Raw genomic sequence first — 26,840 nt, forward strand, 5'->3', positions numbered from 1 at the left:
AACTATGTTGCTTTTAAAGAAGTCTACTTATTTTTGTCTCTTGAGAGCATGATTTAAAGGCAAATATATTTTAAAGGAAAGTACAGTAGAGTCTCACTTATCCAACACTTGCTTATCCAACATTCAGGACTATCCAAGCCATTTTTGTAGTCAATGTTTTCAATATATTGTGATATTTTGGTGCTAAATGCATAAATACAGTAATTACAACATAACATTACTACGTATTGAACTACTTTTTCTGTCAAATTTGTTGTATAACATGATGTTTTGGTGTTTAATTTGTAAAATCATAAATTATTTTGATGTTTAATACGCTTTTTCTTAATCTCTCCTTATTATCCAACATATTCGCTTATCCAACATTCTGCCGGCCCGTTTATGTTGGATAAGTGAGACTCTACTGTATGTTGCTTTTAAAGAAGTCTACTTATTTTTGTCTCTTGAGAGCATGATTTAAAGGCAAATATATTTTAAAGGAAAGTACAGTAGAGTCTCACTTATCCAAGCCTCACTTATCCAAGCTTTTGGATTATCCAAGCCATTTTTGTAGTCAATGTTTTCAATATATCATGATATTGTGGTGCTAAATTAGTAAATACAGTAATTACAACATAACATTACTGCGTATTTAACTACTTTTTCTGTCAAATTTGTTGTTTAACATGATGTTTTCGTGCTTAATTTGTAAGATCATAACCTAATTTGATGTTTAATAGGCTTTTTCTTAATCCCTCCTTATTATCCAAGATATTCGCTTATCCAAGCTTCTGCCGGCCTGTTTAGCTTGGATAAGTGAGACTCTACTGTACATGCTTTTGGGCAACTGAAAAAGAACACTTCTGAAACTCTGCTCTATGTATGTGTGTGTGTGTTTGTGCACTGGCATATCATTGTTCCTAACAGAACAAAGAGATATCTAGGTTTATCAGTCTAACACAGTGGGTTCTCAACCTGTGGGTCCCCAGGTGTTTTGGCCTACAACTCCCAGAAAACCCAGCCAATTTACCAGCTGTTAAAATTTCTGAGAGTTGAAGGACAAAATAACTGGGGACCCATAGGTTAAGAACCACTGGTCTAACAGCTGAGAAACCTGACTGCCTTGCACAAATGCCAATTTCCCAAAAGGTTATGATTCTAACAGGTGGTGCTTTTTACTAAGATGTTTTGGCATCATTTTTCAAAAAGTAGTGACTTCTAACAAGGTCGTGCCTTTCCAAAGATAACAAAAACTCCAAAAGGTTGTAGAGATTTCCACTTTCCAAAAGGCCACAGCTTCTGCAATTCAATTTTGGTGAAATCTGGAATTACAGGTAAAGGTAAAGGTTTTCCTCTGATGTTAAGTGTAATGAAGTACAAATTTTTGGTTTACAAATGTTATGTTTAATTGTTTGTTTGTGTTTTAGAACGGTAAGTATTGCAGTTGCTGCTCTCAACACTCAGAGGCTGGTTGCCATGGAGAAGTGGGCGGAGCCAACTGCTGTTTTGCTGAAGAAGTGCAGAGTTTAAAAAAGAGGAGCAGTCTGTGCTCTGATGAGGCACAGGGAAGACTGATCCTAGGTTAAAATAAGTTTGGTGACTTATTTGATATAATCTGTGTCCTGATAAGGAACAGAGAATCTGTGAAAGCATATCACAGGGGTGACTGTGGTATAAAAGTGGTTGAGGAATAGAGTTTCCTTAAGTAAAAAAAGTAATATTTTAGAGAGTTGATTCATCTTATTCAAGTATTGTAACTGTTACTAAGAATACCTCTTCGTGAGAAACATCATTGTAACCACTCAGCTTTGTGCCTGAATAAACTTGTTCTTGTTTTTCCAACATCGAAGCCTCTGTCATATATATATAATCTGAACCAAATACGCTACAATCTTAAGTCGATAAGAAGAAGAAAGGAATAAAAAGTAAAAGGTCTCCTCCCTGAGTCTTTGGTGCCTAGATCATTTCAGTTGGTGGTTCCATCTTTCCAAATTGGTGGCAGTCATAATTAGCTCCATTACAAATTGGTGGCAGTTCCTCGTAATTAAGATTCTTTACAATTTGGTGGCAGCGGTGGGTTAAAAAAGATTCCCCCCTGCCTGAAAGAGCCTTAGACGTAATAATAATTAATAACCCCCTTTACATTAAGTCTAGTCACGTCCAACCTGGGGGTTGGTGCTCATCTCCATTTCTAAGCCGAAGAGCCGGTGTTGTCCGTAGACACCTCCAAGGTTATGCAGCTGGCAGGACTGCATGGAGCACTGTCACCTTCCCGCCGGAGCAGTACCTATTGATCTACTCATATGTGCATGCTTTCGAGTTGCTAAGTTGGCAGAAGCTGGGGCTAACAGCGGATGCTCACCCCGCTCTCCAGATTCGAACCGCCAAACCTTTTGGTCAGCAAGTTCAACAGCTCAGTAGTTTAACTGTGGCCTCCCAGGAATTAGGAACAAGGGATGCACAACTTGTTATATATATTATTTGTGCTGTTTCCATTTTTAAAAAGAAGTGAAAAGAAAAAAGAGAAAGGAGGCGGAGGAGGACGAGAAACAGGGGCGAAGAAATAATCCTGTGGCATCTTTGTAAACCTGCTTTATTTTAGCTTAAGCTTCCATGGTTTACAAAGCAGAAAGTACTATAACTTTCATACTTCACAGAAAACAGCCTCGTAGACCTGGATATTAACACGATATTGTCAGAATTGTTTATGCAGAACCAGTGCTTTGAAAATACACTGACAAGTCTTATGGAAAAAATAACAGGCTGAAATCCAGGAAAGCTCATGCTAAAATAAATCAAGCCTTAATGATGCTACTGGGAATCTACCCAAACGGCTGCCTTTTTAATGCCGAATCTATACTGCTTTATAATGCCGTAACTATTGGTCCAAAACACCTGGAAGGCCCAAGTTTGCCCATGCCTTCTGTACGAGGGTTGAATGAAAAGTAATGCCTCCACCTTCGTAACTCCTCAACAGATGGCAGTTCTGGTCTGTGGCAGGTCCTGGCTTGTTCGGTAGACTCTCCTCTACAGTTCCCTTTGGCGGGAAGCCTTAGCATTGAACGTTTGTGTTGTTAACATGTGAAGTATGGAGCCCTGCACAGACAGTTGGTCAATGCAACTTGAGCAACATGCAGTCACTGAATTCATGACAAAAGAAGGTGTCACCCCAAAGGAGATTCACCAGAGAATGCAAGCTGTGTATGATGATTGTGTTGATGTGAGTATTGAGCGTCGTTGGGCGAGTAATTTTAAAGATGTTGAGGTGGGAACATCTGATTTGTGTGACAAACAAAGAGTTGGACGTCCTGTGACAGCAACCACCGAGTTTCACAAGCAAAAGGTTGACAGATTGATTCAGGACAATCGTCATATCGCTCAGAGAGAAATTTCAAGCATAATCAGCATTTCACAAGAACATGTGGGTCACATTATTGCTTTGCTTGGCTTTCGGAAGATCTGTGCACGATGGGTCCTGTGAGACGCTGGTGGCGGAAACAGAGTGTCAACTTTTTCTGTGATGGTTTCAGAAAACTTGTTCATCGTTGGCAGAAATGTATCCAATTGTCTGGTGATTATGTGGAAAAGTGAACAGTGGTAGTTACAGAGCACATTCTAAGGATTATTTCTGCGTTTGATGTATTAAAACATTCCCATCCAAACCCAAGTAATGAAGGTGGAGGCATTACTTTTCATTCAACCCTCGTGTAACCACCACATTTGCCTAAGAACTTCTCTCTCTGTTAGTGAAATATTGGACTTTTGCAGACAATAAAAGGATAACGGGAGTATTTCTAAGACAAGCTTTTTTTTTTTCCATGCCCGGTCTCCCATGGGAAACAGAAGCCAACTAATTTTTTTTTTTATATAAAGGCAATTAAAGAACAGCTAGACACCGGCTGGAAAAAACTGGCAGGATTAAAAATGCAGACCATATGTGGCCTTCACAGCCTTGTCTTTGTCGTGAATTTTATGTAATAGTCTTTTCTTGAAAGGGTAGACAGCACAGACGGACTCGCAATCATATAGTAGAAAGGAACCCTAAAGAGCATCTAGACCAGTGGTTCTCAACCTTCCCAATGCCGCTGCGACCCCTTAATACAAGTCTTCATGTTGTGGTGACTTCCCAACCATAAAATTATTTTTGTTGCTACTTCAGAACTGTCATTTTGCTACTGTTATGAATCGTAATGTAAATATCTTTTTTTTTAAAAAAAAATTGTATTGGTTTTGGTGAAAGCAAAAAACATTTATGGATAACAAACGAGCGGGGGGAAAAATGACAACAAAACAAAATTGCAGAGAGTAAAAGGATGAAGGGTGAGGGGCAGAGGAACAAAAATAGGGTTTTGGGAAATATATCATGTGGATTGTAGGTCTGAGGGTGGAGGAAGGAAAAAAAAGACAGAAACATTTAAATATTGTACCCCATGGAGTATTTCCCCAACACCCGAAGCTGAACATAAAACACAAGACAAGAAACATAATCAAAGAAGAAGAATATGTAGCTATCCATAGAATATGCAAAAAATACAAACAACACCCCCCCCCAAAAAAAACCCCCAAAAAAACCCAGAGAGCGAAAAATAAATAAAATGGAATAAAATGACTTCCATCTATTGTAAGTTGTTATAGTAAATATTCTCTAGTTGCATTTCAATCTCCAGTCTTCATCTTTAATATTGTTTCTGTATCTTCTTCCGAGACAAGAGTATAGATATTCTTCCTAACTTTTATGATTATCATATCATTATTTTACAGTTCTCTTTTTAAAGATAATTTTTAATTTCTTCCCAGTCTGTTTGATTTTTTGGTCTACCTTGGTTTTGTGATAATAGGTATGTTAATTTATCCATATTCATGATCTCTAAGATTTTACTGTACCACCTGTTTATCTCTGGTCTGTTTTTTTCCCTCCAGCTTTTTGCGTATACCATTCTTGCCGCTGTTATTAAATAATAGAATAGAATTTCTTTGTTTTTGTCTTTTTCTATATCAAATAGTCCTAGCAAGAAGTATTTGGGATCTAGATCAATTTTAATTTGTAGCATCTTTTGGGTTTTTTGCTGTATTTCTTTCCAAAAGTTCTTCGCTTTCTCACATGTCCACCAACAGTGGTAGAATGTGCCTTCCTGATCTTCGCACTTCCAGCATTTATTTGATATATTTTTTTGTAATACTTTGATAATTTTTGGGGTGTCAAGTACCATCTGTAAAAAGTTTTAATCCAGTAAATATCTGACATGCAGGATTAATTTCCATTAACTGGACCAAACTTGGCGCAAATACTCGATATGCCCAAATTTGAATACAGGTGAGGGGGGGGGGGGGGGAGAGATTGATTTTGTCATTTGGGAGGTGTAGTTGCTGGGATTTATAGTCCACCTACAATCAAAGAGCATTCCGAACTCCACCAACGATGGAATTGAACCAATCTTGGCACGCAGAACTCTCATGACCAACAGGAAATACTGGAAGGGACCTTGAGTTTGAGAGTTGTAGTTCACCTACATCCAGAGAGCACTGTGGACTCAAACAATGATGGATCTGGACCAAACTTGACACAATTACTCAATATGCCCACATTTGAACACTAGTTGAGTTTGAGGAAAACAGACCTTGACATTTGGGAGTTGTAGTTGCTGGGATTTATAGTTCACCGACAATCAAAGAGCCCCTTGAACCCCACCAACTATCGAATTGGGCCAAACTTTCCACACAGAATCCCCATGACCAACAGAAAATACTGGTCTTTGATGACCCCTCTGAACCCCATTCGTGACCCACCCAGATTGAGAAACACTGATCTAAACCCTCCCCTACAAGTGTAGGAAACCCACTACGACAGTATCCGTAATGGATATGTGTCCAACTGGTGGTTACAATCCACCTCCTAAGTCCATTGCTCCACCTTCCTAACATCTATCTATACACAGAATATGCACATAAATATCACCAAAGGGTAGTTTAATTGTGTTGTCGAAAGCTTTCATGGCTGGAATCACAGGGTCGTTGTGTGTTTTCTGGGCTGTATGGCCATGTTCCAGAAGCATTCTCTCCTGATGTTTTGCCCACATCTATGGCAGGCACTCTCAGAGGATGGCAGGCATCCTCATATACCTCATAACCTCTGCCATAGATTTGGGTGAAACGTCAGGAGAGAATGCTTCTGGAACATGGCCATACAGCCCAGAAAAACTCACAACAACCCAATTATTGAGTTCCCCTTCAGGGGTGAGAAGGGCGGGGTATAATACAGTAAATAATAAATAATACAGTAGAGTCTTGCTTATCCAACATAAACGGGCTGGTAGAACGTTGGATAAGCAAAAAATATTGGATAATAAGGAGGTATTAAGGAAAAGCCTATTCAAGGTCAAATTACGTTATGATTTTAAAAATTAAGCACCAAAACATCATGTTTTGCAACAAATCAACAGAAAAAGCAGTCCTAAACATGGTAACGTTATGTAGTAATTACTATATTTGTGAATTTAGCACCAAAACATCGCAATATATAGTAGAGTCTCACTTATCCAATGTAAACAGGCTGGCAGAACATTGGACAAGCAAATATGTTGGATAATAAGGAGAGATTAAGGAAAAACCTATTAAACATCAAATTAGGTTATGATTTTACAAATTAAGCACTAAAGCATCATGTTATACAACAAATTTGACAGAAAAAGTAGTTCAATACACAGTAATGCTATGTAGTAATTACTGTATTTACGAATTTAGCACCATAATATCATGATCATGCCAGACTAATCTGATCTCTTTTTTCGATAGAGTTACGAGTTGGGTCGATACAGGGAATGCTGTGGATGTAGCGTACCTGGATTTCAGTAAGGCCTTCGACAAAGTCCCCCACGACCTTCTGGCAAACAAACTAGTAAAATGTGGGCCAGACAAAACTACGGTTAGGTGGATCTGTAATTGGCTAAGCGAACGAACCCAAAGGGTGCTCACCAATGCGTCGTCTTCATCATGGAAAGAAGTGACAAGTGGAGTGCCATCAGCAGGGCTCCGTCCTGGGCCCGGTTCTGTTCAACATCTTTATTAACGACTTAGACGAAGGGTTAGAAGGCACGATCATCAAGTTTGCAGACGACACCAAACTGGGAGGGATAGCTAACACTCCAGAAGACAGGAGCAGAATTCAAAACGATCTTGACAGACTAGAGAGATGGGCCGAAACTAACAAAATGAAGTTCAACAGGGACAAATGCAAGATACTTCACTTCGGCAGAAAAAATGGAAATCAAAGATACAGAATGGGGGACGCCTGGCTTGACAGCAGTGTGTGCGAAAAAGACCTTGGAGTCCTCGTGGACAACAAGTTAAACATGAGCCTACAATGTGATGCGGCTGCTAAAAAAGCCAATGGGATTCTGGCCTGCATCAATAGGGGAATAGCGTCTAGATCCAGGGAAGTTATGCTCCCCCTCTATTCTGCCTTGGTCAGACCACACCTGGAATCACACTGTGTCCAATTCTGGGCACCACAGTTGAAGGGAGATGTTGACAAGCTGGAAAGCGTCCAGAGGAGGGCGACTAAAATGATTAAGGGTCTGGAGAACAAGCCCTATGAGGAGCGGCTTAAAGAGCTGGGCATGTTTAGCCTGCAGAAGAGAAGGCTGAGAGGAGACATGATAGCCATGTACAAATACATGAAGGGAAGTCATAGGGAGGAGGGAGCAAGCTTGTTTTCTGCTGCCCTGCAGACTAGGACACGGAACAATGGCTTCAAACTACAGGAAAGGAGATTCCACCTGAACATCAGGAAGAACTTCCTCACTGTGAGGGCTGTTCGACAGTGGAACTCTCTCCCCGGGGCCGTGGTGGAGGCTCCTTCCTTGGAGGCTTTTAAGCAGAGGCTGGATGGCCATCTGTCGGGGGTGCTTTGAATGCGATTTCCTGCTTCTTGGCAGGGGGTTGGACTAGATGGCCCATGTGGTCTCTTCCAACTCTACTATTCTATGATTCTATGATGTATTGAAAACATTGACTACAAAAATGCATTGGATAATCCAGAACGTTGGATAAGCGAGTGTTGGATAAGTGAGACTCTACTGTATATTGAAAACATTGACTACAATAACATTGACCAATAACAAACTGACTACAAATAAAGATAAAATTGCATAAAATGAACTTACAGTAGCAACATTGTCAGAAATTAAATCCATAAAAAGTTCAATCCTTGCAACCTAGAGAAACAGCTGTGGATCAGGGTGGGAGGCAAAATCCAGAACATTGGATAAGCGGATGTTGGATAAGTGAGACTCTACTGCAATAAATAATCCTACTTGTCACTTGCAAATCGAGCTTGCTAATGGGATCCTTTATACACGTTTAACAGACAATGGTACTTTCTCCAAGCCTGGACATCCCACAGTTATATATACTCCACTTGCTTGACCATCATCAGATGCTTTGAAGATGCCAGCCTCAGATGCAGGCGAAATGTCAGGAGAAAGGGCTGCTAGAATACGGTCATACAACCCAGAACCCACACAACAACGCAATGTCTAAGATGTTTGTAATGAAGTACGAATTTTGATATACAGATGTTATGTTTAATTGTGTGTTTATGTTTTAAAAGGGTAGGTATTACAGTTATTGCATCTCAGCACTCAGAGGCTGGTTGCCATGGAGAAGTAGGCGGAGCCAACTGCCGTTTTGTTGAAGAAGTGCCGAGTTTTAAAAAGAGGGTCAGTCTGTGCTCTGATGAGGCACAGGGAAGATTGACCCTAGGTTGATGGGATTAGGGAGATTCAATTGTTCATTTTGAGTCAGTTTAAAATAAGTTTGGAGGCTTATTTAATATAGTCTGTGTCCTGATAAGGCACAGAGGATCTGTGATAGCATATCACAGGGGTGACTGCGGCTTAAAAGTAGCAAAGAGAGAAGTTTTAACTACTTTAATTAAAAGAAGTGACACTTTAGAGAGTTGATTCATCTTATTCTAGAATTGTAACTGTTAATAAGAATACCTTTACGTGAGAAACAATACTGTAACCACTAAGCTCTGTGCCTGAATAAACTTGTTATTGTTCTTCCAACATCTAAGTCTAAGCCTCTGTCGCATATATTCTGAACCAAGTTACGCTACCATCTAAAGTGAATAATAAGAAGAAAGAATTAAAAGTAAAAGGTCTCCTCCCTGAGTCTTTGGTGGTTGCATCTTTCCAAATTGGTGGCAGACTTTATTATTACTGGACCCAGGGCAGTGTGGCACCTGACTGGTCACTTCCCTCCACTCCCTTTGCTTTAAATCTACTACGGACGGAAATGCACGTGGATGCCGCCAACTTACTTGTGCCCGTTCCGGTCCCGATGGTGTTGATGGTGGCCGGGACGGAGGAGGAGGAGTAGAGGGGCAAGTGGCCGTTCTCGCAGCCCAGGCTCTTCTCCTGCCAGGCGTTGGAAGAGGCGTTGATGCAGATGCCCGAGTCCCGGGAGCTCTGCCAGCCGTTCAGCTTGTCGTCCGAGTTCTGTCTTTGGTGGTAGTAATGCGCCTGGCCGTAATCCGCCGAGTCGGAGCGTCCCCTGGCCTGGCCGCCGAAGGTGCCGGACGCCGCGGCCGATGCCGCGGAGGTGCGGTCCTCCAAGTGGTTGAGCCACATGGCCAAGGCGCTGCGGTCCTCCAGCGAGGTGGCCGGGTGGATCAAGGCGTAGGAGAGGAGCTGCCGGCTCTCCTCGATGTGCTGGTTGTGCTCGATGGAGTGGGCCAGGATCTTGGGCAGCAGCTTCATGTACTCCCCCTTGGCCTCCACGTTCCCGGGCTTCAGCAGAGGCAGGTGAGTTAACAATAAAGAAATGACTTTGTCCTTGGATTCCTGTTGCCACTGGTTAATGATTCCTACAGCAGTGTTGTTGTTGTTGCAGGGAAAGGGAAATTTGGGAAAAGAGAGAGAGAGAAAGAGAAAGTTGTGAAATCAGCAAACAATCCCAGGAATCGCATTAAACGTTCTGAGCTGGCTTTGCAACTCTGATCCTACAAAACAAGAAATGCAATGGCTTTCCCCTCCCTTAAGAAGAGGAGAAAAGGTTACTCAAGAAAAACAAAGCAGCACCCAAAAAAGCCCCAACGCAAAACAACAAACCAGGGGTGAACCTGCATTGTAGAATTAAAGTAGTTTGACACCACTTGAATCATCTATTATTATTATTGTTGTTGATGTTGATGTTGTTACTATTATTAGTTCAAGGAGGACAATGACAAGTTGTTATTATTATTATTATTATTATTATTATTATTATTATTATTATTATTATTCTATGTCCTGTTCTAGGTATCACCATTAAGGGAGGAAATTGACAAGCCGCTATTATTATTATTATTATTATTATTATTATTATTATTATTATTATTCTGTGTTCTGTTCTGGACACCAGTATTCAAGGAGGGCATTGACAAGCTATTATTATTATTATTATTATTATTATTATTATTATTATTATTATTATTCTATGTCCTGTTCTAGGTATCACCATTAAGGGAGGAAATTGACAAGCCGCTATTATTATTATTATTATTATTATTATTATTATTATTATTATTATTCTGTGTTCTGTTCTGGACACCAGTATTCAAGGAGGGCATTGACAAGCTATTATTATTATTATTATTATTATTATTATTATTCTATGTCCTGTTCTAGGTACAGTAGAGTCTTACTTATCCAAGCTAAACGGGCCGGCAGAACCTTGGATAAGCGAATATATTGGATAATAAGGAGGGATTAAGGAAAAGCCTATTAAACATCAAATTAGGTTATGATTTCACAAATTAAGCACCAAATCATCATGTTATACAACAAATTTGATAGAAAAAGTAGTTCAATACGCAGTAATGTTACGTTGTAATTACTGTATTTATGAATTTAGCACCAAAATATCACGATATATTGAAAACATTGATATATTGAAAAAATGGCTTGGATAATCCAGAAACTTGGATAAGCGAGTTTTGGATAAGTGAGACTCTACTGTATCACCATTCAGGGAGGAAATTGACAAGCTGCTATTATTATTATTATTATTATACTTTTTCCTGTTCTAGGTATCACCATTCAAGGAGGATATTGACAAGCTATATTATTATTGTTGTTGTTGTTGTTGTTGTTGTTGTTGTTGTTGTTATTATTATTATTATTATTATTATTATTATTATTATTATTATTATACTGTGTTCTGTTCTGGACACCACCATTCAAGGAGGGTATTGACAAGCTATTATTATTATTATTATTATTATTATTATTATTATTATTATTATTATTATTCTTTCTACTGTTCTAGGTATCACCATTCAAGGAGAATATTGACAAGCTATTATTATTATTATTATTATTATTATTATTATTATTATTATTATACTTCCTCCTGTTCTAGGTATCACCATTCAAGGAGGAAATTGACAAACTGCTATTATTATTATTATTATTATTATTATTATTATTATTATTATTATTATTATACTTCCTCCTGTTCTAGGTATCACCATTCAAGGAGGATATTGACAAGCTATATTATTATTGTTGTTGTTGTTGTTGTTATTATTATTATTATTATTATTATTATTATTATTATTATTATACTGTGTTCTGTTCTGGACACCACCATTCAAGGAGGGTATTGACAAGCTATTATTATTATTATTATTATTATTATTATTATTATTATTATTATTATTATTATTCTTTCTACTGTTCTAGGTATCACCATTCAAGGAGAATATTGACAAGCTATTATTATTATTATTATTATTATTATTATTATTATTATTATTATTATTATTATACTTCCTCCTGTTCTAGGTATCACCATTCAAGGAGGAAATTGACAAACTGCTATTATTATTATTATTATTATTATTATTATTATACTTCCTCCTGTTCTAGGTATCACCATTCAAGGAGGAAATTGACAAACTGCTATTATTATTATTATTATTATTATTATTATTATTATTATTATTATTATATGTCCTGTTCTAGGTATCACCATTCAAGGAGGATAATGACAAGCTGCTATTATTATTATTATTATTATTATTATTATTATTATTATTATTATTATTATTCTATGTCCTGTTCTAGGTATCACCATTCAAGGAGGATAATGACAAGCTGTTGTTGTTATTATTATTATTATTATTATTATTATTATTATTATTATTATTATTATTCTATGTCCTGTTCTAGGTATCACCATTCAAGGAGGATAATGACAAGCTGTTGTTGTTATTATTATTATTATTATTATTATTATTATTATTATTATTATTATTATATGTCCTGTTCTATGTATCACCATTCAAGGAGGATATTGACAAGCTGCTATTATTATTATTATTATTATTATTATTATTATTATTATTATTATTATTATTCTATGTCCTGTTCTAGGTATAACCATTCAGGGAGGAAAATGACAAGCTGCTATTATTATTATTATTATTATTATTATTATTATTATTATTATTATTATTTCTCCTGTTCTAGGTATCACCATTCAAGGAGGATATTGACAAGCTGCTATTATTATTATTATTATTATTATTATTATTATTATTATTATTATTATTATTATTATTATTATACTATGTCCTGTTCTAGGTATCACCATTCAAGGAGGATATTGACAAGCTGCTATTATTATTATTATTATTATTATTATTATTATTATTATTATTATTATTCTATGTCCTGTTCTAGGTATCACCATTCAAGGAGGATATTGACAAGCCACTATCATTATTATTATTATTATTATTATTATTATTATTATTATTATTATTATTATTATTATATGTCCTGTTCTAGGTATCACCATTCAAGAAGGATATTGACAAGCTGCTATTATTACTATTATTATTATTATTAGTAGTAGTAGTAGTAGTAGTAGTATGTTTAGGTTGCTGTGAGTTTTCCAGGCTGTATGGCCATGTTCCAGAAGCATTCTCTCCTGACGTTTCGCCCACATCTATGGCAGGCACCCTCAGAGGTTGTGAATCTAGTTGGAAACGAGGCAAGTGGGGTTTATATATCAGTGGAATGATATCCAGGGTGGGAGAAAGAACTATTGTCTGTTGGAGGCAAGTGAATTTTGCAAATGGCCACCTTGGTTAGAATTTAATGGCCTTGCAGCTTCAAAGCCTGGCTTATCCACTATTGCAACCTCATTGTTTTTAATTTGATGTTTTGATTTTGTGTTGTTGTTTTTTCGCCTATTGTGTATATTTTATTATTGGTTTCTGTTGTTGTCCTTTGATGTTTCATATTTTATCATTGCTTGTACAGTAGAGTCTCACTTATCCAACGTAAACGGGCCGCCAGAACGTTGGATAAGCGAATATGTTGGATAATAAGTAGAGATTAAGGAAAAGACTATTAAACATCAAATTAGGTTATGATTTTACAAATTAAACACCAATACATCATGTTAGAGAACAAATTTGACAGAAAAAGTAGTTCAATACACAGTAATGCTATGTAGTAATTACTGTATTTACGAATTTAGCACCAAAATATCACGATGTATTGAAAACATTGACTACAAAAATGCGTTGGATAATCCAGAACGTTGGATAAGCGAGTGTTGGATAAGTGAGACTCCACTGTATTTTGATTTTGCTGTAAGCTGCCCCGAGTCCCCTTCCGGGGAGATGGAGGCAGGATATAAATAAACTTATTATTATTATTATTGACACAATGACGTTGTATGACACAGCAAACAAGATAGACATGCTGGATTTCGTTTCACAAAACCACAAGTCGAACACTTTCCAAGTGTCTAGGACTGTGTGATGTATTTTCGGATGATGTGCGCAGATCCCAGTAGGGTGGCCTTTTGCAGTTGGCAGATCGTAATATTGTTTCCAAATGCCGGCTGAGATCTTTTGGCACGGCACCCAGTGTGCCCATCACCACCGGGACCACCTGCACTGGTTTCTGCCAGAGTCTTTGAAGTTCAGTCTTGAGGTCCTGATAGCGGCTTATTATTATTATTATTATTATTATTATTATTATTATTATTATTATTTGTTGGGAGGTGATTAGGTAGGTTGTTAGGAATTGTGGGAGTTGCAGTCCAAAACACTTGGAGGGCCCAAGTTGGCCCATGCATGTTCTATACAAAAATAACAAAACCCGCAGCGATTTTCCCCCCTTTGCAATTGATAAACAAGACAAGGATTTGCAACAAGCATTGCAAACTCTCATTAAGAACCACAAGGATAGAATCAAAAGGAAGTCGGAAACCGGAGCGCAACCCTAGAAATCCCAAGAGTGACATGGGCAGCGAACGGGATGCATTTATTTAGTGATGAAGCATTTCTATACTTGGCTTTTTTCTTTGCTTTTCCAAGGCAGGATGCCACGGCGGTGCGCTGGAGGACTCTGGCTGTTAGCAAATTGCCCTTCAATTGCTGTTTTATTACATCCTTGTTTTCACTTTAACAACACACCCAATAAAACACTCTCTTTTGTCTCCTAATGATAATTTCCTCGGGCAAAACAAAGGGAAGAAAAAGCAGCTGAAAATTACGCATGCATGTCTGGAAAGGTGTTCCGAAGATATATGTATTAACATCACCATCTCAGCGCTATTAGGATGATAATATTGGCCGCCAAGATATCTCTAGAAATACATTATGACAAAGATGTTTTTCAAAAAAAGAGACAAAAAAAAAGGATTGAAAAGCAACTGGGAAAGAGCACAATTGAAACAGTTCAGTACAAATCTGAATTTTAATGATACTAGTTGCAAGAGTGCTCTAGGAAAAACAAAGAGAAAATTGGTTTATAAAAATTCTGTAAATGGCAGAAATGGATACGGTATTTTGCCTAATAAAACAGATACTTTTCTAAAAGGGAACATTTGTACTACAGTAGAGTCTCACTTATCCAACATAAACGGGCCGGCAGAAGCTTGGATAAGCGAATATGTTGGATAATAAGGAGGGATTAAGGAAAAGCCTATTAAACATCAAATTAGGTTATGCTTTTACAAATTAAGCACCCAAACAACATGTAATACCACAAATTAGACAGAAAAAGTAGTTCGATACACAGTAATGCTATGTAGAAATTACTGTATTTACAAACTTGGCACCAAAATATCACGATGCATTGAAGACGTTGACTACAAAAAAGCGTTGGATAATCCAGAACGTTGGATAAGCGCATGTTGGATAAGTGAGACTCTACTGTATTCATATTCTGGACTCTGGGGAAAAAAAACCTGAAATCAAAAACAATTTTGGTCCTAAGCATTTCAAATAAGGGATACTAAAAGATGCTCATCCCTTGCTTAGCCTGGCTGGAGAATAATGGAAATTGTGGTTTTAAAATTGTCTCAGCTTTCTTTATTATTATTATTATTATTATTATTATTATTATTATTATTATTATTATTATTATCAGAGGCCCTATCATTTTGGTCACTCTCTCTGGACATGTTCTACCTTGTCCATATCCTTCTTGCAGCATACACAGGGATAATAATAATAATAATAATAATAATAATAATAATAATAATAAGACTAATAATAAGAATAATAATAAGAATAATAATAATAACAACTTTATTTATACCCCGCCACCATCTCCCCGCGAGGACTCAGGGTGGCTCACATTGTTACACAAGTAACAACACAAATACATTAGCACAATATACAAAGGTTAAAACACAATAAGGTAAAACAGTAGAGCAGGGGTCCCCAAACTTTTTAAACAGGGGGCCAGTTCACAATCCTTTGGACCATTGGAGGGCCGGACTATAGATGGCCACCGAGCAATAATAATAATTAATAATAATAATAATAAATAATAAAGAGGGTTGGAAGAGACCCCTTGGACCATTGAGTCCAATCCCCTTCTGCCTTTGTGCACCGAAAGCACAAGCAAAGCACCTCTGACAGATGGCCTCCCAGTCTCAATGTCAATAATAATAATAATAATAATAATAATAATAATAATAATAATAATAGACCCTTGGGCCATTGAGTCCAAACCCCTTCTGCCTTTGTGCACAAAAGGAACAAGCAAAGCACCCCTGACAGATGGCCTCCCAGTCTCAATGTCAATAATAATAATAATAATAATAATAATAATAATAATAATAATAATAATAGACCCTTGGGCCATTGAGTCCAACCCCCTTCTGCCTTTGTGCACTGAAAGCACAAGCAAAGCACCCCTGACAGATGGCTACCCAGCCTCAATGTTAATAATAATAATAATAATAATAATAATAATAATAATAATAATAATAATAGAGGGTTTGAAGAGACCCTTTGGGCCATTTAGTCCAACCCCCTTCTGCCTCTGTGTACCAAAAGCACAAGCAAAGCACCCCTGACAGATAGCCACCCAGCCTCAATGATAATAATAATAATAATAATAATAATAATAATAATAATAATAATAATAATAAATTACGATCTGCCAACTGCAAAAGACCACCCTACTGGGATCTGCACGCATCATCCGAAAATACATCACACAGTCCTAGACACTTGGGAAGTGTTCAACTTGTGATTTTGTGATACGAAATCCAGCATATCTATCTTGTTTGCTGTGTCATACAATAAAATAATAATAATAATAATAATAATAATAATAATAATAATAATAATACATCACACAGTCCTAGACACTTGGGAAGTGTTCGACTTGTGATTTTGTGAAACGAAATCCAGCATATCTATCTTGTTTGCTGTGTCATACAATAAAATAATAATAATAATAATAATAATAATAATAATAATAATAATAATAATAATACATCACACAGTCCTAGACACTTGGGAAGTGTTCAACTTGTGATTTTGTGATACGAAATCCAGCATATCTATCTTGTTTGCTGTGTCATACAATAAAATAATAATAATAATAATAATAATAATAATAATAATAATAATACATCACACAGTCCTAGACACTTGGGAAGTGTTCGACTTGTGATTTTGTGAAACGAAATCCAGCATATCTATCTTGTTTGCTGTGTCATACAATAAAATAATAATAATAATAATAATAATAATAATAATAATAATAATAATAATACATCACACAGTCCTAGACACTTGGGAAGTGTTCAACTTGTGATTTTGTGATACGAAATCCAGCATATCTATCTTGTTTGCTGTGTCATACAATAAAATAATAATAATAATAATAATAATAATAATAATAATAATAATAATAATACATCACACAGTCCTAGACACTTGGGAAGTGTTCGACTTGTGATTTTGTGAAACGAAATCCAGCATATCTATCTTGTTTGCTGTGTCATACAATAAAATAATAATAATAATAATAATAATAATATGAGGATTTAAAGATCGAATTACAAAGACTCTGGCACAAGCTAGTCAAGGTGGTCCCAGTGGTGATGGGCACACTGGGTGCAGTGCCTCAAGACCTTGGCCTGCACTTAAACACAATCGGCGCTCACAAAATTACCACCTGCCAGCTGCAGAAGGCCACCTGACTGGGATCTGCATGCATTATTCACCGATACATCACACACTCCTAGACACTTGGGAAGTGTCCGACGTGTGATCCAATTCAACAGTCAGCAGAGTGTCTGCTGTGGACTCATCTTGTTGTGATAATAATAATAATAATAATAATAATAATAATAATAATAATAATAATAATAATGGTTGTAAGAGAAGAAGAGACCCCCTTGGGTCATTTAGCCCAACCCCCTTCGGCCCTTGTGCCGTGGGGGCCAGATAAATGGCTTCAATGGGCCGCATCCGGCCCCCGGGCCTTAGTTTGGGGACCCCTGCCGTAGAGTCTCACTTATCCAAGCTAAACGGGCCGGCAGAAGCTTGGATAAGCGAATATCTTGAATAATAAGGAGGGATTAAGGAAAAGCCTATTAAACATCAAATTAGGTTATGATTTTACAAATTAAGTACTAAAACATCATGTTATACAACAAATTTGACAGAAAAAGTAGTTCAATACGCAGTAATATTATGTTGTAATTACTGTATTTACGAATTTAGCACCAAAATATCATGATATATTGAGAACATTGACTACAAAAATGGCTTTGATAATCCAGAGGCTTGGATAAGCGAGGCTTGGATAAGTGAGACTCTACCGTAATAATAATTTTATTCTTATATCCCTGCTCCATCTCTCCGTGGGGACTCGGGGTGGCTTACAAATGTGGAACAAAAGCACAATAACATCAGGAACCGAACAACAATGCAAATGAAAATTTAAAAGACATAAATAAAATGACAACCATTAATAAAACACAGGTTAAAATATAGCAATAGAATCATAAAAATGGACTGGGCAAAAGTGCACTAAGTAAGACTTGTAAACATGGTGGAAGTTAAAGTGCTATCTGATCATGGGGGAAGAAACCTTAAATAGGTTTGAATGTTAGGGCGAACTCTTATATATAATTTAAAAAAAACAAATGAGTAAAAACCTAGATTGAAAATAGTGGATAATATGAAGAAAGAGCAATTCTATATGTTTTGAGTTACTGATAAAAAATATGTACTCAATGTTAGAATTAACCAGTTGATTGACTAATGTAGAAATGCATGTACATTTCAAAAGGATTGTTATCTGACTTTATCTGCTATAATTTGCTGTTTTGTTGTGTAACATATCATTAATAAACTGTTTACCCACCAAAAAAAATACAAGTTTCAAACTGACTTTAGTGGTCAATGTAGATGTTTCCTGAGCATTTCCACGTCTAACAAAACCGCATAAAGTAAATGGTGTTGTCATAACTCAGCAGGCAAGTTGAAGGCAGTGTGTGCTATGTTTCCAAACTCTTTGACAGGTGGGCCACGGGCTATTTCCATGCAGCTGGTGACTTTAACCTGCTGACCACGGAGCGAGATTCCTCCGGGACAAAAATAATGTGAGCCAGGCTACAAAGACCCCTGGCGCTGGCCCTGTACTTAAAACTTTTCTGTCTGGGCAGCTGGTTGCAAGAAAGGAAACCCGGAGTGGCAGCTGACTCTTTGGAGGCAAGAGTTTTGTTTTGCTTTTGGAACCAAGTGCGAGAGCTAATTTGGTGACCCCTTTATTATTAAATAAAAAATATCCTTGCGCACAAGCCTCCTCTATGGACACATAGGCTGTCATGTGACCCATTATATATATAAAAAGGATACGGCATGAAAACGACGCCCTCGGTGACCCGTAATAACACCACTCCAAAATTAGATCTCAAAGTTTCGCTTGGCCCTCGCTCCACTCCGCAAAACGGAACACCAGTGGCCCAGGGGTTGCTTTCCTTTTTTATTATTTCTTGCATGTGTTGTTATGCGCTGGTCTGCGCTCATAATGTTCTCCTTTCACATTGCCGGGCCCAACCCTTCTGTGCTAAGAAGACTTTCTCAAACAAGTATTTATGTATGTGTGCCAGAAAAAGCACAACAGTGATGGATTATCAGCAACTTCTCTCTGAGAGTGCTTTTTGCAAAATTTATGTCGACTTATGGTGATCCCATGCATTTTGGCCATCTGTCAGGAGTGCTTTGATTGTGTGTTCCTGCATAACAGAACGGGGTTGGGCTGGATAACTCTGGGATACTTTTCCAACTTTTCCAATTCTACTAGCTGTGCCCGGCCACTTGTTGCTGTGGCGAAGTATGGTGGGATGGGAAATAAAGAATTGAGGAATTGGTGGTAGTTAAGGTAAAGGGTAAAGGTGTGGAGTCCAGATAATCCAGTTAAAGCAGATAATATAAGATTATAAATGGGTTATATAGCTCTGTGGAAGGGCCTTGAGTCTACATTGCCATCTAATCCAGTTAAAATCTGATAATTTGTATTTTATAGGCAGTGTGGAAGAGGCCTAAGTGAGGCCTAACTCTGCCTGTCCCCTGGGTGAGTGGGTTGCTAGACCAAGTGGGCGGAGCTTAGCCTTCTAACCGGCAGCAATTGGATAAAAATTCCTCTCCCTCTAATTAGGAATTTATTTTTCTTTTCTTTTTGTTGTATCAACCTAGAGGCGTGGATGATGGGTTGTGTTGTCAATTTTCGAGGTTGTGGGGTGTTTAGTTTTGTTGTTTTGGCGGTCGCCAGGATTCCATCACTCTTTTATATATATAGACTAGCTGTGCCCAGCCACGCGTTGCTGTGGCATTTTCTGGTGGTGTTGGTGAGAAATTGTTGAGGTAGTGGTGGTATTGAATGTCTGTTGTATGGTAGTCTTTATGTTTAGTATGCACACTGAAGTGGATTATATGGCAGTGTGGAGTCAAGATAATCCAGTTCAAAGCAGATAATATAAGATTCTAAATGGGTTATATAGATGTGTGGAAGGGCCTTAAGTCTACACTGCCATATAATCCAGTTAAAATCTGATAATCTGTGGAAGAGGCCTAAGTGAGGCCTAACTGTGCCTGTCCCCTGGGCTGAGTAGGTTGCTAGGAGACCAACTGGGCGGAGCTTAGCCTTCTAACTGGCAGCAATTGGATAAAAACTATTATTCCTCTCCCTCTAATTAGGACTTTATTTTTCTTTTCTTTTTGTTGTATCAACCTAGAGCCATGAATGATGGGTTGTGTTGTCAAATTTCGAGGTTGGGGGGCCTGTAGTTTTGTTTTTTTGTCCACTGCCCTGATGCCATCACTCTTTTATATATATAGATTAGTCTTTTATGATTTCTTAGCTGTTTCTTAGGTAAGGGATCCTCAGAGGTGTTTTTGCCAGTTCGTTCCTTTGAAACAGAGCTTATCGCACCTCGGATTCATTGGCGGTCTCCCATCCAAGTGCTAACCAGGACTGACCTTGCTTAGCATCCAGGATCTGACAGGATCCCTTGTCTTTAAGGCATACTCATACTCAGTTTTTATCTACTAATAAAGAGATGAAAAACAACGTAGTCTAATTGTTTGGAGAAGTTGGAGAAGAAAGGGTTCAAATCCATACTTGGGGTGCATCTACATTGGAGGCTTAATGCAGTTTGACACCATTTGAACTGCTATGGCTCAATGCAATGGAATCGTGGGAATTGTACTTTGATGATACTAAATGGTAGATTTACACAAAGCCCAAAAGAATGGACTGATGACAAATTGGATAGGATAGGATACTAAAGACCTTGCAAAAACAACAACTCCTAGGATTCCAAACCATTGCACCAAAGCCGGAAAAGGTGGTGCCAAACTGCATTAATTCTACAGTGCAGCTGCAACCTTGATGGCAGAGAACAACGCCACCGGTATAGTGGTGAGATACAGCCCTAAACATCAGTTTTTCATTTCTTTCACCTCTGGAAAGTGGTGATGCTGCATCTAGTGTGGCACTCAGCCTGTGAAATAAAATTTGTTTTTTTTTTAGGTTGAGAGAGTGTGACTGTCCCAAATGTTAGCCCAAGGCTTTCTATGGCAAACAGTGAAGTCATAGCTCAACACTCACATCATTACACCACCATGCATTATTTTTAGAGAGGTAATAAAAAAGAGGAAGGTTCCCAGAATATTCTTAATTTTGGACACTACAATACAGTCATATTCTGCAGTGAGACGTCATATCATGAAATCATTTACACGTGTTTTTGCTTATGTATTGCACGTTTTAAACATTTCCATCTGTTGCGCATTGCTAGTGTGACCGACCGGCCGAAAGGCAATGGGCGAAAACTCTTTGGATAAATAAATAAATTATACTATGTAACCATTTTTTTTAAAAAAAATATATGTTCCTGGTTTGAAAGTGTTGTTTCCTGTTTTATTGTGCGGTTCTTACTTTGAAAGTAGTTGTTCTACTCCAAAAATTTCATTTTTGTCGCTAAGGGTAGTATTATTATTTCCTTCAGTCTAGCTACTTTGTAATTTTCCTTAATGGAAAACAATGCAATTGGTAACCTTTCAATGTGCAAACCACACAAAAAAATCACTTCACTTTTGTGGATTTAATTACACTATGTAACAGAATTTGAAAAACGTTTTGTTTCTGGTTTGAAAGTGTACAGTAATTGTACAGTACTTATTTTGGAAGTACAGTAGAGTCTCACTTATCCAAGCTAAACGGGCCAGCAGAAGCTTGGATAAGCGAATATCTTGGATAATAAGGAGGGATTAAGGAAAAGCCTATTAAACATCAAATTAGGTTACGATTTTACAAATTAAGCACCAAAAAATCATGTTATACAACGAATTTGACAGAAAAAGTAGTTCAATACGCAGTAATGCTATGCAGTAATTACTGTATTTACAAATTTAGCACCAAAATATCACGATGTATTGAAAACATTGACTACAAAAATGCGTTGGATAATCCAGAACGTTGGATAAACGGTGTTGGATAAGTGAGACTCTACTGTAGTTGTTCTACTCCAAAAATTTCATTTTTGTGGCTAAGGGTAGTACTATTATTTCCTTCAGTCTAGCTACTTTGTAATTTTCCTTAATGGAAAACAATGCCATTTGTAACCTTTCAATGTGCAAATCGCAAAAAAAAGCTTCACTTTTGTGGATTGAATTACACTATGTAACAAAATTTGAAAAACTTTCTGTTTCTGGTTTGAAAGTGTTATTTCCTGTTCAATGGTAAAGTACTTATTTTGGAAGTACAGTACTATTATTTCCTTTAGTCTAGCTACTTTGTAATTTTCCTTAATGGAGAACAATGCAATTTGTAACCTTTCAATGTGCAAACCACACAAAAAAAAACAAAAAAACAAAAAAAAACCACTTCACTTTTGTGGATTTAATTACACTATGTAACAAAATTCGAAAAACGTTCCGTTTCTGGTTTGAAAGTGTACAGTAATTGTACAGTACTTATTTTGGAAGTAGTTGTTATAATCCAGAAACCTTGTTTTTGTAGCTGCCACAAACTAGGTTGCAATTGGATGAGACTCTTATGAGATATTCATTGGAAAACTAGAGCAAAATGTGATGCTGCAAAATGCCCACAAGAACAAAGTTTCGCAGTTTAATAAACTTTTTCCATGCTTTTATGATAGAACCAATTAGGATATGATATTTGTAAGCCAGAAACAACAATTGTGTTACATTGAGCAACTGCTTGCCACAGATGTGGGCAAAACGTCAGGTGAGAAAGCTTCTGGAACAATTGGCCATACAGCCCGAAGGATTCATAGCAACCCAGTGATTCCAACCATGAAAGCCTTCGACAATGCAGACTCCATAGATACCACTAAGTCATGGCAGTTCAAGGGGTGTCAGACTACATTCATTCTACAGTGTAGACCAGTGGTTCCCAACCTGTGGTCCCTGGACCACCAGTGGTCCACAAGAACTAAAATATGGTCCGTGGCCTTACCATTACTACTACGGTTAATAACACTGCCCAATCAATTTTTTCTTTCTTTTTAGGCCTGTTTCTGGAGTTATTTGGGGTGCTGATTCAGAAAATTGCATTGGATAGACCACATCAGCTCTGGATTATTAAATATGGTTTTCTGTGGGCGAGCAGATGGCGACTACTGGATGGCATATGTTCTGGATCAGAAACTAGAGCTGATACAGTCTATTCAATGCAGATTTTTGAATCAATACCCCAAATAACCAAACCGAATCTAAAGTTGCCAAAAAACCCGATTCGTAACCGATTGGTTCCTGGTCAAATTGGTTCCTGGTCAAAGATCTACCAACGGAAAGGTTGGCCAGTTTGAAGCCTGGTCGGGGTGAGCACCTGACCGTCAAGCCCAGTTTATTGTCTAGCCCGGGGCTGTGGCGCAGACGGGAGAGCAATGAGTCACTGACCAGGAGGTCATAAGTTCGAGGCCCGCTCGGAGCTATGTTTGTTTGTCTTTGTCCTGTGATAAAAAGGCATTGAATGTTTGCCTAATATGTGTAATGTGATCCGCCCTGAGTCCCCTTCGGGGTGAGAAGGGCAGAATATAAATGATGTAAATAAATAAATAATGAATAAATAATATCTAAGCAGTTCGAAAACAGCTAAAGAGCTGTAACTAGAGAAATTAGGTACCACAAATTGCAGGGGAGGTATTTTATGGCATCATAAAGAACAAGACTTAAAATGCTTAAAATTTTATATAATGTGATTTTATTTTGTAATGGTATCTGTTTTTTATATGAATTGTTGTTTTGTAGATTGTTTTATATGAATTGCTGTTTTTACATTGTTTTTAGGCATTGAATTTTTGCCTATTTATTGTAAGCCACTTTGAGTCCCCTCGGGGAGAAAGGAGGGGTAAAATTGATGTAAGTAAGTAAGTAAATAAATAAATAAGACCAGAAATGCGGTGACCAAAAGGAAAGTGGAAGGAGGAAGTCCTGATGGCTCTTTGTCATAGAAAATGGAACAACAGCATCTCCCATGACCGAATCTGAGCTCAACCTCCAAGGCACCAAAAACTGTACTTCAAGACAACATACCTGCTTTCTGTCTGTTTCGTTCTGTCCTGTCTGTCCAAATGGCATTGAATGTTTGCCGTGTATGTGTACTGTGATCCGCCCTGAGTCCCCTCGAGAAGATAGGGCGGAATATATATATTTATTTATTTACAGTATTTATATTCCATCCTTCTCACCCCAAAGGGGACTCAAGGCAGATCACAATACACATACATGGAAAACATTCAAAATTCAACATACGACATATAAACACAAACAGTGGCAATTTAACTTTTTCCAGCTTCTGGCTTCATGAGGGTATGCTCAATTCTGGCCAGAGGGGGCGCTGCCGCTTCACCGTCCACTTGTGACAACAACTCCTTGATGGTATTACTTCCTCATTCCTTCCACGAGCTGCTAGCAATTTTATGGTGTCATAAATTAGTTAAATTAGCCTCCCGCATAAAGCAGGACCTAAATTTCCTACTTGACAAATGCAACTGTCTTTCGGGTTGCTTAGGTAAACAGTGAGCTAGGCTATTAATGGTCGGGGGCTTAACCCGACCCAGGCCTTGATCTCATGACCTCTCAATAGTGCAGTGATGGCCAACCTATGACACGTGTGTCAGCACTGACACGCCTAGCTATGTTTGCTGACACGCTGCCGCATGCAGATTGATTGGGTGACTATGTATTTTGTGGTCAAATTTGGTGTGAGTTGGTCCAGTGGTTTTGTTGTTTACTCCATGGGAATTATGCACATATATATATATATATATCATTCTATTATTGTTGTAGTATATTATCATATTATTACTATTATATTATTATTATTATATTATTTATTATTCATGACTACATTGAAACTAGAATAGAGAGAAATCAGCGTGGAAACTGCAAGAGGTACCATAGATTGTTGTACATGGAAATAATGGTAGTAAATAGTTTTTGATTTATTGAATACAGTTATATATTACAATTATATATTTTTGTTATTTAAACTATACATATTGCGAAATTATGGGTTTTTTTTCTTTTCAAAGTGACACACCACCCAAGTCATGCTAGGTTGTTTTGGTGAATTTTGACACACCAAGCGCAAAAGGTTGCCCATCATTGCAATAGTGATTTATTGCAGCTGGCTACTAACAAGCTGCGCCACAGCCCGGAGCAGCTGGTTATAAACAAAGTGTATTATTATTATTATTATTATTATTATTATTATTATTATTATTATTATTATTATTATAGTGGTTCCTAGTCAAGTGGTCCCTGGTAAAAAAAAAAAGGTTGGGAACCACGGGTGTAGATATATTTTTGTGGCAGAACAGAACAAAGATTGTCAGGACTCTGGATGAGAGCGAGAGATCAGCGAAAGCCATGGAGAGGTCAGCAAAAGCCTTCCTTCGCCTATTAAAACTGGATGCCTCTCCCTTTCGGCCTATGTGACCAGGGCAGCTTCTGAATTTAAACCTTACATCACTTCTATTTTCGCTTCCTTGATAGTCTGGTATATTATATACCAAGGGTTTGGAGTTGTCAAACTGCATTATTTCCAAAGTGTAGATGCACCCAAATGTTGTCTTTCTGCATGCTCCGAATGCACACTCACAGTCTTGTTCTGGAAGGAGCAGGATATAAATATAAATACTCCCAAATCTATCTAAATCTAATCTAAATCTAATCTAATCTAAATCCATAATAAAAGTGAAAACCCATATGTGTGTATGTGGCACAGATGTCTGCTCACACAGACAGCCTCCAACCTCCACCAACAGGTTATAGTTCCCAAGGTTAAAAATCTAGCAAGTCACTCTTTTCCACTGACATTGCGGTTACAGCGAGCGCCATGAACATGTATCCCAGCCCCTGCCAATGTCCTTCCCAAACACTACGGCCCACCACCCAAGGAATGCTTTCGTTTGGGGACCATTTCATCCTAGATTTTGCTTTTTCTTCTAACACAGGCAGGCATCCCAGGGTTCTCCATTGCTGTGAAATTTGCATGGCCCCGCCCACTGCCCTTCCCTTTCAAATCTCTCTGCATAACAAACAGAGCAGAACTGAGCTGCAACTAAACTTACTGGAGGAGTTTAGGAACTGACTCCACATGGTGGAAGTTGTAGTTCACCCTGCATCAAGTCAGAGCACTGTCACTCCTAATGGGAAATATAGAGGAGTTGTAGTTCACTTACACCCAGAACACTATGAACCCAAATAATGATGGCTCTCGGCCCAGATTTGACTACTGCTGGGTTTGGAGGGGAACTGCACTGGAAGTTCAGGAGTAGTAGGTACTAGGATTTATAGTTCACCTGCAATGAATGAACATCACACTTGGCACACAGAGCCCCCATAACCAATACAACATATTGGACAAGTTTGGGGAAAAGGGAGTTATAGTTCACCTGTAACCAGATAAACACTGATCCCCACCGACAATGCACTAGGACCACACTTCACACAGAGAAGCCTCATGACCTACTGAACATACTGCAGGTTATTTGTGGGAAGGGGCCTT

The 26,840-nt window shown here is 37.8% G+C and overlaps 1 protein-coding gene across 1 annotated transcript in view; it reads right to left on the reverse strand.

Moving 5' to 3' along the window:
• samd4a (sterile alpha motif domain containing 4A) overlaps nt 1-26,840 on the reverse strand; it is a 160,577-nt gene that overhangs the window by 51,608 nt on the left and 82,129 nt on the right. The window contains exon 2 of the mRNA XM_003227821.4: nt 9,302-9,847. Within this exon, the coding sequence (XP_003227869.3) occupies nt 9,302-9,847 (546 nt within the window). The remainder of the gene's footprint in view (nt 1-9,301; nt 9,848-26,840) is intronic.

Source organism: Anolis carolinensis, chromosome 1 (assembly GCF_035594765.1).
Source record: "Anolis carolinensis isolate JA03-04 chromosome 1, rAnoCar3.1.pri, whole genome shotgun sequence".
Taxonomy (NCBI): domain Eukaryota; kingdom Metazoa; phylum Chordata; class Lepidosauria; order Squamata; family Dactyloidae; genus Anolis; species Anolis carolinensis.